This window comes from Anomalospiza imberbis, chromosome 1 (assembly GCF_031753505.1).
Source record: "Anomalospiza imberbis isolate Cuckoo-Finch-1a 21T00152 chromosome 1, ASM3175350v1, whole genome shotgun sequence".
NCBI lineage: Eukaryota > Metazoa > Chordata > Aves > Passeriformes > Viduidae > Anomalospiza > Anomalospiza imberbis.
Window position 1 is genome coordinate 127,080,224 of NC_089681.1, and position 16,141 is coordinate 127,096,364.

At 53.0% G+C, this 16,141-nt stretch overlaps 2 protein-coding genes and 1 long non-coding RNA gene across 3 annotated transcripts in view; 1 reads left to right on the forward strand and 2 right to left on the reverse strand.

The window, feature by feature from the left end:
* DLX5 (distal-less homeobox 5) overlaps positions 1-16,141 on the forward strand; it is a 45,813-nt gene that overhangs the window by 10,233 nt on the left and 19,439 nt on the right. The window lies entirely within an intron of this gene.
* Positions 211-4,948, reverse strand: DLX6 (distal-less homeobox 6). The gene is made up of 3 exons (XM_068210522.1): positions 4,200-4,948; positions 3,110-3,303; positions 211-1,340 (listed from the first exon to the last, which is right to left on the reverse strand). The coding sequence occupies exons 1-3, from the start codon at positions 4,558-4,560 to the stop codon at positions 1,089-1,091; spliced, it is 807 nt and encodes a 268-aa protein (XP_068066623.1). The 5' UTR covers positions 4,561-4,948; the 3' UTR covers positions 211-1,088.
* Positions 11,416-14,204, reverse strand: LOC137485816 (uncharacterized). The gene is made up of 2 exons (XR_011005467.1): positions 12,438-14,204; positions 11,416-12,079 (listed from the first exon to the last, which is right to left on the reverse strand). It is a non-coding gene; the product is annotated as an uncharacterized lncRNA (long non-coding RNA).

The window sequence follows — 16,141 nt, forward strand, 5'->3', positions numbered from 1 at the left end:
CCTTTAAGTCGTAGCCTTAAAACCAACTACACCACCAGCTACCCCACCCCACTTAATCTTTTCTTTCTTTGCTTGCAGATATATGCTTTGGTAGGGGTGTCTGTGCACTCAGGCAAGCTGGGCACAAGGATCCCTCTGCCCGGACTGATCTGGGGGGCAAGTCGGGGCAGGTGGGGATCTGCTAACGTGAAGAGAAATAGGAGCCAGGCGGGCGTTTTGTGGCTTTTACTCTATATATGAAAGAAGACAAAAACATACAAAGTATATGTACAACTAAAATTCAACAATATATACAGAAAGGTTGCTCGGGGAAAGGTCCCTCTCGCTCAGTGGTTGAGGCTGCTGCCGGGCAGCGCTGAACCTTCCTTCCCCAGCCCGCGGCGGCGGGTCTGGCCGCGAATCCCTCGCTCTGTCTTTACTGCTCGTCTCCGGGAGACTGTCCGGCTGTGTGCGGGTGCGGGTCTGTGCGGATGAGAGGGCTCTTCGAGTGAGAGACTGTGGTTTCTTCTGAGCCGCAGCCCATTACATTTTGAGAAAGCATGCAGATTTTGCTTCGTGGTAATGTTCCAATCTTACAGTATATTTGCATTTTTTCAACCAGTTCTCCTTCCCCACCCGCCAGATTTAATTTTTAAAAAATCACTTCTGTCTTTTAATCCTTTCCCCAGTTTGGATTTGGTGAATAAAAATGAAGGAGCTTTGACTAGTCTCTCTTTCATCATGTAATGTCCTTAGCTCATTAAACAAGTAAAAACGGCTGCCATGGTAGATTCAGGTTCTTGTGGGCAAAGTCTGTAAAAAGTTTGTTTTGACGTATACTCCACAGAGAAAGAGGCTGGTGCCTTGGAGTCCAAAGGAAAATATCCTAAAGAGAAGTGTCTTCTGTGCGCCAGAATGAAAATTGTGTCTTTCTGTTCAAGATCAATCGCTGAGGTTACTTAAAAAAAAATAAAATAAAGCCACTCTGTCTCTTTGCCGCATCTACAAGTTCACACAGAGCCTGTTTGCTGGCACGGCTTGGCAAAGCAGGGGAACTTCTTGCCATGTCGAGACGAGGCGTTCTTAGGAGATTATTTCTCTTGGACAATTCACATCATTTGTGGTCTCTGCATTGTGTCTTGATGTGGAGAAGAATACCAGTGAGAATAGCCAGGCATGTAGCTGTTTGGAGGCATATTGACTCCCTTGGCAGAGGCTGAAACGTCCCAGACTGGAGGCAGAGCTGGAGAGCGAGGGGAGAGGGCAGCGGAGCCGGGCAGAGGGTCGCTCTCGTGGGGGTTACTGCCCTGCTTCAGCAGCTTCTTGAATTTGGAGCGCTTGTTCTGAAACCAGATCTTCACCTGTAAACCGAAACGCATTAGATATTAGGCTGCCGTCAGCGCCCAAGGCACAGCAGGGAAGACCCTGGGGGCCGGGGGTCTAATCTGGAGAAAGTCTTGAGGGCACACGCCAGTCGGGTGTGGAGCTGGAGGTGGGGAGAGGGGAAGGAGGGGTAGCTACGGCTGCTCTCGGGCTTTGGATGCAGCTGGAGAGAACGGGGGAGGCAGAGCAGAGCTGGAAAGCGAGAGGGATGCAGGTTTTAACCTGGGACGTTGTTTTCCCCGAGCAGGCCAGATTGTTGTTTCCCTGAGTAGACCACATGCTCTGAGGTCTCCTGTTTTAGCGCTCCATTCAGAATTTTGGAGGCCATTTGGTCGTTCGGGCAAATTGTTGTCGAACATGGGCAATCATATGATTTTGTGCCAGGCCACAAGAACCAATAGAGAAAGGGCATCTTACAAAGAAATTGTGCTTCTGAAATCCTCACGATCAGATCAAGCAGTCCATGTTGATGTGGCAGGGGAGGAGGCATAATGGAAACAGGATTGCGGCTTTATAGTAAAATGGATTATTAAAGAAAGAATGTTTTTATTTTCTCAGTGAGTATTAGTATATCAACATTGCTTTGGGTCTCATCCTGCTACTAACCCAGCAGAACTCCCGAAGAGGGAGCCTGCACTCGATAAGGTGTGCAAGGATCAGGCCCATTGCCAGATCAGAATTATTATAGCAATTATATATAGGTAAGACATGTATACAGAATGTATTTTTTTAAATTAATCAAAAATAGAAAAAAATTCCCCCATGCATGTTTGACCTCTCAAACTTTGCAATCGTAATGTTAATGGATAAGCAGGGGCTCTTCTCTAACTGCAAGATCAGGATCGGGCCCCTAAAAAAATCTATGCATGCGAGACAACAGTGAGACAGAGCGTGCATGCTGAGGATACGAAAATCCCATTTGAAAAATCATCAGGCCCATTCCCATCATTAATGTTCGCTGAGTATTTAAAAATCGCTGTCTGGAAGAGACTGTTACCAATGACATTGATAAAATCCTGAAGTTATTTGCTAGGCTCATAGATTCAAATGATAACATTTTGCCCGGACTGATCCCATCTATCCATGCACTTCTCCACAAACCCCAGCCTGGTAAGCCTGTAATGCCTCATATGTCTTTCAAGCTTAAATTAGCAGAATGGCACAGCTACTCCAACCACACTTAACTATGGCTTAACCTGCCATAATTTTGTACACGGCTGTCTTTGATCTTCAGATCTATTATCACCTTCCGTACATTTTGCCCAAGGCTAACCACTGCATTTGCGTTAGTCATCCAGGGCGAATTAACTATTGATTTAACAGGTATTTCCTAACGCGCTCCTGCTTCCCCTCTACCTATATGCGTTGCAACGAGGCAGCTTTGCTTTTAGCACTACCTCAGGCCCAGCGATTCCTTGCCTTTGTTTTGTTCTCCTTTTCACAGCTGGGCAATTGCATCTCGGTGCTGGAATTATCCGAAAATATAGGCAAATTTAAAACGTTATGTGTGGCATCAAAAGGGAGGGCTTGCTCGCAGACGGCTTAGGGAAGGGCGCTTTCAGCTCTTTCTGCGGCAGCCCGATCTCTGCCGCGCATTAGGTAAGTCCTAGCGTAGAGAGATGGGAACCGTGCGCGTTCTCTTTTCTACCGTTCCCGACAGAGGCCAAAATGTTTAGGGAGCATCATACTTTGCTTGGCCTTTGTTGCTTGAGCAGGATTTCAGTGATTTGGAATTCCCAGTAATTACCTGTGTCTGGGTAAGTCCTAATGAAGCTGCCAGTTCAGCTCTCTCTGGAAGTGCCAGGTACTGTGTCTGCTGAAAGCGATGATTTAGAGCCTGGAGTTGTAGACTAGAGTAAATGGTTCGAGGCTTCCGAATCTTTTTCCCTTTTCCATTAAATCTGATTTCACCGTTTTCAATCACTGTGGTTTTTTGCTGATCTGCAAGCAAAACAACACAGCTGAAACATCACTCTCCTTAGCTATTAAACGTGGGTATTTTGGCTGCCACGGCTCCTAAAAACGCCAAAGCCTGTCCCGACGCCTGTTTAACCCCACGGCGCAGGCACAGGCTGCCGCTTGGGAGCTACCGGGAGAAAAAACAGCTGTCCGGGCATAGTGGGCACGCTCTCCTTCTTCCCGGGAAGGAAAAATATGAAAACATTTTTTTAAATTTAAAGTGCAGCGCTGGCTTTGCGAAGGTATGCCTCGTTCCAGGGCCATGCAGGTTTTACTCGGCTAATTGACTTCGCGTCGCCAGTTTGGTGGTCAGTGAATCACCAGTCCGAGACTTTTAACAATGCTCCCCCCCTCGCCCCCCGCACCCCTCCCGTGCCCCTCTGGATGGATATGTACGTCTCCCTGCAAAAAAAAAAATGAAACACATAAATCAGACGGCCCCCGAGCGGAATGCGACCCGCTCGCCTGGAAACTTTCACTCCTCAGGTGTTAGCAGGAATTTTGCCTAAAGCCGGTCCCGCCGTAACAAAGGAGCACCGAGTGCAGCCCCTTGCCGCCGGCCGCGGGGCGAGCGGGGAAGGCGCCGGTGCGCAGCGCCGCGGTTCCGCCAGCAGCCGCCGTTGGCGCGGAGGGAGCGCGGCGGCCCCGCTGCCGGTACCGCAGCAGTAGGCCCGCGGAGGGGCCGCGGAAACAGGCAACCCCCCACCTTTCCTCCCCGCCGTCCCGCGCACCCAGGGCTGGCGCCTGCCTCGGCGGGAGCGGGGGGCACGGCGGGGGTCGTTATGCAGGTGCCCGGAGGGGGGACCGGGAAGAGGCCCGGGGATGGAGGGAGCGTGGGGAGAAGCTGGCAGCGGGTTCGGGAAGCGGTGCCGGCTCACCTGCATCGTCCGCCCGCGTCTGGCTGGCCGAGCTGCTGTTGTGGTAGGACTGGAGGTAAGGGCTGTGCTGCGAGTGGCTCACGTAGGGGTAGGCGGCCAGCGAGCGGTGGTTGTAGGAGCCGGCGCTGCCGGAGTAGGGCGAGCTGTGGTGGTGATGCTGGTGGTGCGGGTGCGAGCCGGCGGCGGAGTGCAGGCAGTGCAGCGGGTAGTGGGCTCCGGCCATTGCCGGCGAGCTCTGCTGGGAGTGGGGCGGCGGCGGCGGCTGCGGCGGCGGCGGCTGCTGTTGCCCGAACTCCATGAAGGCGGATTTGGAGGAGTCTTGCGCGTCCAGCCCGTCAGCCATCGTAGTCATGGTCATCATCAAAGTTTGGGAGGGAGAGCGCGGTGCTCCCCGGCTCGCCCCCCGCGCTCTGCCTCCTCTCTGCCCAGCCACCGCCGCTCCCCTTACCCGCCGCGGCACCGCTGGAGAGGCGGCGGTGATTTAATTTAATTTCTTTTCTTTTTTTTTTTTTTTTTTTTTTCTTTTCCGCCTTTTTTTTTTTCCTTCCCCCCCTCCTCTCCAAGGAGCCGTTGTGCGAGGGGCCTCGTTCACTGAGGGAGGGGAGGAAGGGGAGGGCGGTGTGCGGGGTGTGTGAAGGGGGAGGGCGGGCTACTCCCGCCGCTTTTTTGCGCCGCTCTTTTCCTTCATCCCCCCGGCGCGTGGGGTGGGTGTTGTTTTTTTTTTTTTCTGTTTTTTTTTTTTTTTTCTTTCCTGGGGGGGCGACGTGGAGGGTGGGGGCAGTTTAAGGTGGGAGCCGGGAAAGTTGGGGCTCCGGCGCTCCGACTTGAAGGGCAGGGACGCGCGCGAGTCGAATGGTTCGTCTCCGGAGGGCAGCGCCTTCCTCATTGGTCACTCGGCCCCCTGACGTCATAGCAGGCAGCGCGCGCGGTGCCCGCGCCCGCCCCCCTTGCCCCCCCTCCACACCCGCGCGCTTTGCGCGCCCCGCGCGCGGGTGGGGAAAAGGGGAGCGTCTGTCCCCATCCCCCCTCACCCCTTTCCCCCAAATCACGCATTCCCCCACCACTCGACCCCCTCCATCCCCCTCCCCCCCGCCTCCTTGCGCGGTATTTTCGCTGCGGCGAAGCGACGCGCAGCGCATTTTCCCCCGCTGAACGCAGCAGCAGCAGCAGCAGCTCCCGTAATGGCTTTCAAATATATGCAAATGGCTACGTGCGGTTGGCGGTTTTGGCAAAAAGCTTGATTAGGATATAAACGACCCAAGGAAAAAAAAAAGTGCCTGCGCCCTAAATTTGTCTTTAGATTACAATTCCAGTTGATTTTATTTTATTGTCAACATTGTTAATGATAAAAATAGAGTCGTTTTACAGTTATTTTTACTTTCTGGAAGGAGGCAATTAGACTTCTAATCAGGAATACACAAAAATCTCCCATGATTAACTGCAGTACTTTGTTCAAATTGCTGCTATAAAATTCAGAACAATTTGCCTGTAATGATTATGGACTGGGTTTATTTTGGGAGGTGGAATAAAAGTGGATATAGCATAAATTATCCTCTAATTATACACCAGTGTCGCCTCAATTATCCTCTTATCAAAATGGTTGTCTAACTGCCGCATTTAGTTTCAATTCTCTCCTTTTTTCTATAAAAAGAACTTCATACCTTGTTATTATTAATCCATTTATTATTTGCAAGGGGATTTATATCCGAACATCCAGGTGGTATTACCACTTCTCTTTCAAAGATGGACTAGGGAAAGACACTAAGTTTGATCCAGCATCGCGGAGGATCTCTCTCTCTCCTCTCTCCTCTCTCTCCCCCCTCTCTCTCACCCCCTCTCTCTCTTTTTTTCCCCCCTTTCCCTCGCTTAAATCTCCTCGCGTCCAGCTAAGCATGAACTCCAGAGACAGACCCCACCGGAGAGGACTGAGGTAGGAAGGACCCTGCGGAATTCGCTAAGCCTAAAGAAATCCGAAAGTTGCTCTAGATGGGGAAAGGGGTTGGAGGCTTCGGGCTTTGAAAACCAACACCGGCACCAGCAGCCGCTGCTTCCAAAACCTCGCGCAGCCCAGAGACGTCCCCAGACCGATCCCAGGTCTTGACACTGCCTCTCACTGCGACATTCCCTGAGGACTGGTTTTCAGATTCTGCAGATGTTTTTATATATATATATATATATATATAATTTTTTTTTTACGCGTCGCTTGTGGAAATACTTAGAGGGGTTTCATTTTTCTTTCTGTTTTTTTTTTTCTCTTTTTAATTTCTTCCTTTATTTTGGAGTTGTGCTTTCCCACAGCCCGATCATTAGCTCTGGGAAGCCGAAGGATGAGAGACCCCTCTTCGCATACCGTTGGGGGGGGGGGGAAGAGGGGGAAGGAGGATGCCAAGTGATGCTGTATCGGTGGAAGGGCATAACCCGTAGTCTCTCGGCGCTTGTAGTTCATATGGTTTGTTTCAGGGGGCCATGGGGAGGGATGTCTTTTTTTCCTGTGTGGCTGGGATGTTCTGAGCCCCCTTAGCCACCCTCTCATCGTTGTTTCACTTCTTGAGCCCTTGGAGTCGGTTCAGTAACTCTGAATGCAGTTGTAAGTGTCTTGCCTTGTTCTCTGGCTTTTAACAAGGGTTCCACTTTAACACGCGAAAGGGTAACCCGATCCAGGCGTTTACAAATCCACAATGAATAAAAATATAGAGAAAAGGGGAAGAGAAAGGAAAGAATTCCTACTGAGACTCTTTATTCATAGGTGTAGGTAATGTACTCAACAGGAACAGGTACATTTGGCAGTTTTATTGCTTTATACCCTCCAGCTTGCTGTTAACATCATGAAGGCGTTTTTTTCGCAGGTGCACATGCTAGCATTTTCTCCAGCAGCAAGAGCATGCATAACAAAAGATGTCAGAAAATAGGCTGGGGAGTGTTTGCAACACGTTGTTTTCTTGTTTCGAAATAATTCTTGCCGCATAATGGATGCTAACCCCGGAATGGGGGAAAGTTGGGCAGAAGAGGAGACCGCTTTGAAATAATACCAATATGCCGCCTTGGCGGAGAGAATAAGGCGTCTGAGTCAGACAAAAAGGAGAAGAAGAAAAGACAGGGAGAATCTGCAGGAACTGCTTCCTGCGATAGACAGCAAACGGAGTTGCATATGTAACTCTCGTTCAGCCTAGCTGACGGACGAGATGCGGTGGGGCGAGCGGGACAAGCAGCGGCTCCGGACGTGGGCCGGGGGGAGCGGCGGCGCCGCGGGGATGCGGAGCCCCCGCCGAGCCGTCAGTGGGCGCCGGCCGGAGGGAAGAGCTGGAAACCCGGCGCTGCTCTTCCCCCGCGGTGCTCAGACATCCTCGTCTGTCGTCAAGACAGTTGACTCCGTCCAACCTCACAACGATAATTTTCCTCAAATTTATTAGGCCCACCGGGGGTCGCGGGGGGCGTGGGGGGGTGGAGTGGGGAGCAATAGGGACCCGAGCCGTGCCCTGGTAGAAGCGGCAATTGCAGGGATATTTCTTTCCCGAGGCTCAGGCAGATCCCGGGCCCGCGCTCTGGAGGTGGATGCCAGGGCACCCGGGAGGTCCCTGCCCGATGGGGAGACTGCGTTGCCGGGCACCGGTCCTTCCTGGCTCCCATTTGAGTGCAGCCGAGCTCCGCCATCGGCCTCTTTCTGGAGAAATTAGACCCGAATCAATAGCTCTGGACGCATCAGAACAGTGGAGTGCCCATTTCCCAGGGTGGGTGACTCGTGCCCGTCCCCACCCCTCCTAGTCCCCTTGCCCTGAAGTGCCTCCGAAAGTGAGCAGGCAGAAGTCACGAGTGAGGAGCGGGAGCCCACGAGGGGGGCTGCCTTACCTCAACTGAGCTTACCGGGAGCTGCACGGGGCCGGACGGGCCAGGAGCCTAGCTGGATCGGGCACAGTGCCAGTTGGGGGAGGCTGGGGACTGTCCTGAGGCGGGAGCCCCTGCACGGCCTCCTGTGAACACACGTCCGTCCCTGGGAAAAGGCAAGAAGGAATTAACCATATGCGACCCACCTTCCTTCCTTCCCCGCTCTTTCCGCGGCCAAGCTCGAGCTCCCGGAGGTCTGGGTTGCAGCCCTGGTCGGGAACGATGGGGATACGCCCTGTCCACTCTTCTGCACTCTATTCCCTCTGGACCGCGGGTACCACCGGGCCCTACCCGCGCATCCCTGGCCCGGCCTTCCCCTCACCCCGCGGTGTAATATTCCCAGAGAATACTCTCCGCAAGTCATCCTGGCTCGTTTGGAGAGCAAGGAGACCTTTGCATCCCGAGCGGGATTAGGGCCAGCATCTCTCCACGCCCGGGCTGGCTGAGAGCCGCGGGGGCAACGCTACGCTCCCTTTCCCTCTCCCCCGCCGTCCTCCCCTGCTCCGCTGACGGGCGGAAAGCGTGGCACCACGCACTGGGCTCCCTGTGCCCCAGGACTGGGTGACTTCGTGCGACCGGTCTTCGGTGTCACCTTAAACCGCGTCGCTTTAATGATGTTTGTGGGTAACATTTTCAAAGGGCCAAAGCGTGTTTGTGTGGTTTAAGGTCACATTTGTGAGTCGAAAGATGTCACATAACAGACACAACAGTTAGAAGGAGCTGACAAACAACAGGAAACGGGGTTCTATTTTTAGGGTGTAATAGGAAGTTAATGTAAGCGGTCAGAAGCTTCCTATATGCCTCCGAGCACCTTCTGTTCCATTCATTCATTCATCCATTCATTCATTCATGCGTTCAACAATAACAACAGGGGAAAACAAACATTCCCGTTCCGTTTCTCATCCCATCCTTGCCGGGAAGTCCTGCTGAGGCGTTTGCAAGGGTGGGCTCTGCAAGCGAAGTCCCTCTTTCGGGCGGTTTATCTTGTTTTTTGTTTCATGGGGAGGGGTGCGATAGCTGACGGAGTTTCCCAGGCGAGGTTCCTCCAAAAGGACTGTGCAGGGGCTGAGGGCTGCGCTCTGGGATTACATATCCCCTCTTCCCAATTGACACCAGAGTCCGGGAGAGTGCTTTCTGTCTCACACCGGTCAGAGAAGCTGGGAAGGTCCCAGATAAACTTATTTCAGGAATTACGTTGGTTCGTAGTTTTTTGCGCGAGAAGTCCATGTACCCGCGTGAAGTAGATCATGCAATAGGATTTAAGTGGCAGAGAAATGCTGGGTGGGGCGGGGGGGACGGGAGGGAGGGGAAAAGACAAAGATTAGATTAGTGAGGGATCTCCTGTTTTTTTAGCAACAGTACGGAATCCACAAAGCATTCGAAAGGTGCACGGGGGAGAGTGGAGGTCTCCGGCAGAATAGTATGTGGAAAATCTCGAGAGAAGCGGAAAGCCAGAAAATATTCCCGCTGGCAGCGATCCGCTCCAGATGCGTTTTTGCGGAGAGGCTCCCTCCGCGGATGCACGGGACTTTCCCCGCAGGAGCGCGGCTGTGGCGGCCGCCAAACGCGCGCCCCCGCCCCGCGCGGCCGGCGCTCCGCGGGTGTCCGCGGCCGCACGATGCTGATGTGCGAAGCAGCTGCCCGGTACGGCTCGGGAGCCGCTGTCCTGCCCTGGCAGCGCAGCTTTGCCCATTTTATTTACAGTTCCCAGAAGCTCAGCAAAATATCCCTCCTTGCATCTGCCGATGATATTTTTTTCTCCCAGTCTCTCAAGCCTGTTTACCCCAAAACACACGTCCTCCTCTCCTTCTGCTAGTATGTCATATTGCCATCGTCCAAATAGATGAACGGTGAGGAAAGGCACCCGCAAAAGGAGGTCACCTCCTCAAGCTGGAAGAGAGTCATTTTAAGGAGAGACTGCGGAATTTGAGCGCTGCCAGCGCAAGAGCAAGAGCGGAGCGGAGGCTTCTTTGGATTTCAACCCACTAACATTGTAACAGACAGGCAGGCGTCAATGGCTTTCCATACCGCGAGTGTGAAGGAAGTGGCAGGGAAGCGGAGCGGGGGTAAACCCCAGCCCGGCCTTGCAGATGGATCACACACGCCGCTTTCTACATTGTAGCCTGGGTCAAAATAATAGGAGTCAGAAGGGGAAAGATCCAGAGGGAACCAGCCACTGTCTCTTGTACAGATTTGTAGCGAAGCCTTGGCTGTGATTAAAACCTTACAGATAGATTCATTCAATGTGTGGCTCCGTAGAGAGTCGCAGATTGGGGCTTTTTGTTTGGTTAATGTTTTGTTGTGTTGTTGTCGTTGGTTGTTGTCCCTGATGGGGGGTATGTGTATGTGGGGGGGAGTATACCTGCTTTAAAATGCAATTAGGTTCCAAGCGAGTGGCTGCTCAGCTGGAGGACGGAACCCCCGCGGAGGCCCTGGCTGCCCGCCTCTCCCCGCACCTGGTCAGGTGTACACCCACACCTTCAGTGAAATCCCGCGGACAGGTCTCTCCCGCTCTGCCCATACGGCAAGCCTGGTCTCGGCGTACGTGATCCCCGTAAAGAGACTGAGCGGGGGTGGCTGTGCCTCCTTCGCCCCTCCGCTGGGACCCTCACGTGGCAGCGGCGTGGGGGGATCTTCCCCTCCGAGGGTCAGGGGACCTCCCTGAACGCAGCCGCATGTTTGCAGACCGCCGCCTGTGAGGCTTTCACTTGGCAGGCGTCCCCGCCTGCCCGGGTGCTGCTGAAACAGATGTTTGTTTTAGCGGGGACTTATGTTGTTTTGTTTTCTTTTCAAATGAAAGAAAAAAAACCCAACAACAATTAAATAAAAAATCTTTATCTGGCAGAACAAGATGAAATGCAATTAAAAAATAAAAACAAAACAAAACAAAAAACCCAACCCACCCCCGCTCTTAAGTGCCCATCTTGGAAGGGCTCAGAGGAGAATGGAAACTCGAGGCTCTTTTAAGTCATCAGAGAGGCTGCAATTTCTCTTGCGGTAGCGGCCAGTCTCACCCCCGAGCCCAGACACGCCGGATTCAGTCTCGGCTCCCCACGGCCACTCGTGTGCTGAGCCGGTGACACCAGTGGCGAGCGTGTCACCCCGGCTGCGCTCTGAAAGTCTCGGATTCCGGCGAGAGAAAGCAGAGGCTTTAATTACGGCAAACGAGCGCAGTGTCCTCTCTCTTCAGTCTCTTTGCCTTCGTTTATTTTTAGTACACTTCAAATGTCTACACATTTCCCTTGTTGAGATCACTGCAATTATTTATTCTGCCTTTAGGGATGCATTTACCCAAGCAATGAATGGAAATGTAGTAAACACTGCGCAAAGTCAATGCAGTTATTGAGGTTTATTTATTAGGAAAAGAAGTAAATATCTCGGCTTTACTTGTTTCTTCGGGCAGACTCGTTATCTAGAGTAGATTGCAAGGAGAGTTCTTCATTTATTGCCGTGTAAAGAACTTGCTTTATACGTTTATCTCGTATCTGTATCTAGCTACAGCCTCTTCTGCCAGGGTCTCAGAGGACTATAAAAACAAATCTAAAAGTTAATTTAGAAGGATAATCCGGAGGGATGCATTATCTGATCTCTCTATAGAAACTTAGCTAGGTAAGGTCCCGTATCTGAAAGCGTAAAGAGATACATACAAACAGAGCATCGCCTCCAGCAACAAGAATTCCGCCCGCATCCACCGTCCGGAGCGGGAAAGCTCTTGACACTGAGCGCGGTTTCACTGGCAGAGTGAAACTGCTTTGCCGGGCTGACTGGTCCTAATGTGACCACGGCGTTATCCTCCATACCGCAAGCATTATTATTCTATTTCGCGAGTTGAGATCGTCACCTTTCTCCACCTGTCTGCCCTGACCCCTCTACCCCGGCCATCTCTCTCACGGAATAAACGCAGGAGGAAGGGACGCTGGGGGACGTGGGCGGTAAGAGCACGTTTGGTATCTGCGGCGTGAGGCGCGGGAGGTATTGCGGGTTTCTGACAGCTGGATCTGAAACAAATCAGATCTGGATTAACTTGCCTGTTTTGTGAATTGTCTGCATTTGAGCAAGCAGCCCTCACCCACTCCGCTTCTGGCAGGTTTTGTTACACGTGCCTCTATAAATATATTATCCCAACCCTCTTTCCTCGTTGGAGATCTCTGTTCAACAAAACAGAAAACATAACGAGGAGAAGCGATTTTCTTTTTTAAATGAAGACATTTATAAGTAACCTAATTTCGTATCGTGGAAGTAAATTTCATGCTAGGATATATTTTGCACAACATGTAATCTTTTACAGCCGGAAGACATTTAATTAAAGCCATATTCGGAGAAGTACGGCTTCAAAGCAGTCAGACGACCACATACCTCATTCATATTCAGGATCCGTCCGCAAATTCATATTGTTCTAACGTGGGACATCGCCCCTACGGCATAACTCTGCAAGGCCTGGGCAGCATGAGAGATAACACAAAGGAGGGCAGGCACGGAACAGCACGGGCGCGCTTTACCAGGCGGAGAGGTGTCTGTTTAACCCAAACACCACCGCTTTCGGCTTTTCAGCCCTCCACATTCGGTCGGAGGAACTCCCAGCAATTCACATGCACTAGCTGGGGGCTGGGAGGAGACAGAAAAGTCCACCGAGGATGAGCCGGGATTAAGCATCCCGAGTTGGGTGCTCCCACTTCGTTTCCACACGCTGCTGCCCACTTCATGTCGCCTTGGGAAATACGTGTGTGGGGACAAGGTTTGATCACACGCTTTGCCATCTCCCCAGATTAAGGCCGGGGATCTTGTGGCAACCCCACTTCCTAGCATTTCGGGCTGGTCGGGAAGCGGTCATGCAGACTCACACACCCTACGGCTAAAGGGGGATCTCTGGAGAGAGAGGGGATGGCGCCCTGCCGGCACTGTTCACAGGCATCTGTGAACTTTTTATCGCCCTCATACCGTTTGAACGACAAACACACTTTCTCTTCAAGTTTTTACCCCATCTCCTGCTCGACATTGAGTTACTCAGATCAAGATCAGGGATCCTCGAAGAAATGGGGGTGAAGGAAGGGAATAGCCCAGGCCCGAGGTGAGAGCGGGGTTCAGCTAGACATCCCACAGTCTGCGGGGCTCAGGTGCCGACTGTCCCTGTCCTTCCCGGCTCCGTTGATGGGACACTACATCTTTCGTTGAAATCACTGGTAAAACTGCCCTGAATTCGGCGAGAGCCGAATCGACCCCCCTCCACCTCGCACTGTTTATGGTAACTTTTGCCTAAGCGGGTGCTTGGTGCCTCCTGCCTTTCCCTTGCCATTCCCGGGGCCGCTGGTGCGAAAGGTTGGCTCTTGGGGAGCCAAAGCACTTGTGTGCTCCGGGGTCGTGTCAGCAAGCACTTTTGTTTTCTTCTCGAAAGGGATGGCAAAATGCTTCCAATGAAGCGGAGAAAAGCGACGCAAAATAAACCCACAACAAATTTTCCCCCTAAATAAATCATCTCCCTGTCCAGCCCGAAGCAAAATAAACCCGCAGCAAAACGAGTCGCCCCCCGCGGCTGCCCTGCCTCCAGTCGGGGCTGCTTCGTTTCAGAAGGGATAAAATTCAGCGGCGAAATCAAATCAGAAAGGTTCTGGTTAGTTTCCTTGTAGTGGTAATTAAAAGTATTAATTGGTTGTGTCGACAGCTTAAAAAGACAGGTGTTGCTAAAAAAGCGTCATTAATCTTCCAGTCATTACCAAGCAGCGATGGGAACCGGACTGGGAAAAGGAGCCGATTGTTTATGAGGGTCTTTCAAGGTTTAAGAATGGAGATTATAATAATACTACTGCTAATCGGACGACTTTCTCCATTCCTTTGAAAAATAAAAATAAATCAAATGGCCTGCCTGCAGCCCTCAGCTAGAGCAGGGCAGGAAGTCTCTCATAGACTTCGACCCGTTTAAGATATTTTAACGTTAATTTTCGGTGCCTATATATTCGGTTAAATGTGGGGACAATTATTCATTGTTCCTGTCTTCGGATTTTATTTTTTTGTCAGGTGACCTGTGGCCCGTGAATAAAATAAGTTTTACACAAGTTTTCGGCACAGCAATCTAAACTTCAAAGGCTCTGACTAGCTGCTTTGTCCATCGGGCAAAGTAAGAGGCACTGGCGTTGCAGCCTAGTTGCATAGAAGCGAGGAAAGGAGTGAATTCAGGCCCCGGCATGAGAGCCGACCCCAGCTTTTCAAGTGGGTGGGTTGGGGTTGTTGGTTCGTTTGCGGTTTTGCGTTGCTTGGCCGCGCTCGGCGACCACACAGCGGCGGGTGGCCGGACCGAACAAACTTCCCCGAGGGGAGAAGAGCAGCGGGTGCGGCGGGGGAGCGGCGCGCCCGTGTCCCTGTGCGCACGTCGGGCGCACCGGCGGCCTCCGGGGACCCCAGAGCCGCCCTTCGAAGGCGATGCCTGGGGCTTCGGCCGGGGGCTTCCCCAGAGAGAAACCCGGCCCCTGCTGCCTCCAGGAGACTCGGGGCCCGGTGCCCTCTCTCTGCTCGGGGCAGCGTGGCCGGGCCGAGAGCCGGGGCTCCGGGCCGGGCTGCCCCGGGCGCTCGGCGGGGCCTCCCCGCACCGCCGCTCCCGCCGCACGTGACGCGGCGCGGAGCATGCGCGCGGCGCCGGCCCCGACGGCCGCGCCCGAGGACGGCCCCGAGCCGAGCACGGCCCCGAGCCCCCCGTTCCGCCGGGCCCCCCGTTCCGCCGGGCCCCCCGTTCCGCCGGGCCCCCCGTTCCGCCGGGCCCCCGCAGCCTGCCCGCCGAGGCCTCGCGTCCCCACGCTGAGGCAAGCGCCGAGACGGCCAAGCAGCCTTTGAAGCCGTCCCGCCCGACGGGTTGTTTTAAGTCCTCCCGATGGGGCTGTTCCCACCCGCCAGCCGGCGCGGCCTCGCCCCTGCCCTCCTCTCCGGTGCTGCCTCCGGCGCTCGGGCCGTGCCGGTTCTGTTCCGCCGGCCCCTTCCTCTCCCCGGCCTGTGGCGCCTTACGGTGCGCCCGTCTGTACGGTCCACACCGCCCCTGCTCTGTTCCCTGGGCAGGGCCGCCGGGGGGTTCCGACCACAGCTCCGTACGCGGTAAACGGCGCCCACGCTCCTGGCCAAAATAATCTCCGAATCCGCTCGCACGGGCTGTTCCCGCAGCTGTATTTGTTATCGAGGGTCCTTTCGCAGCCAGGCAGCACCAGCGGGAACGCGCCAGCGTTTGCGGGGAGCTGCGGGGGGGCGAGGGCCGGGGGCTGAGCTCCCGCACGGGTGCACCGAGGGAGCGCCGCTGCCCCAGCCCAGCACCCGCTCCCACAGCAGCCTTCCTGACGGGCTTCGCACGGGTCCTGGGGCCGAACCCCCGTGGGAAAGCAAAGACAGCACACACGCAGCCTTTGCCTACTTCGGATCGGTAATGACTTCCCCCCCCACTTGTTCTAAAGCAACAAAACACAGACTTACCTGAAGTGGTTTTTATTTTCACAACAAGGGATATTCCCTGCATTGCACACATACACGCAACGCATGCACACGCACGCACACACACACACACACACACACATTAACCAATAGAAAAGCCAGATATGAGGGTTTGATGCTCTGCTGTGACATGAATAATTGTTGCATCGTGTAACTTCCTACATCTTGGTTTTAATTTGCAGTGAACCAAACAAAGATATTTGCAATTTTTAAATAAGCACTGTATGTAATAAATGGGAACATTGTGCATGAATGCTGTTTCTTCCCCTTTTCTTTAGAAGACATTATTAGCTCTGACAGCATGCAGCTCAGGTTTGGAGGAGAGGATTTTGTAAAGGGATGATAGACAGGAAGGGCAGCAATCATGGGCTTCTTGGGCTAAAGCTTTTTTTCTTTTTTATCAGAATGTTCTGTTCGATGCCATTTATCCTTGATGATAGAAAATTGCTCTGTTGCCAGGACGCTGCTGCTGAAATAGAGGGCAGGAGCCACATTTCCATTTTGCAGCTTGAAAGCTATTCAAATGAATTTGCAGAAAGGGGGAAAAATCTAGAGATAAACAAATGAGAATAAATCGAGTTCCCTTTCCTCTATTT

Bases quoted from the DNA above. Each gene is read 5' to 3' on its own strand.
- DLX6 (XM_068210522.1), bottom strand. From the start codon at position 4,560: ATGATGACCATGACTACGATGGCTGACGGGCTGGACGCGCAAGACTCC. The intron at 3,304-4,199 runs GTGAGCCGGCAC...TTTTGCTTGCAG, and splicing joins GACGCGGGCGGACGATGCAG to ATCAGCAAAAAACCACAGTG. The intron at 1,341-3,109 runs GTAATTACTGGG...TTCGGTTTACAG, and splicing joins TAGGACTTACCCAGACACAG to GTGAAGATCTGGTTTCAGAA.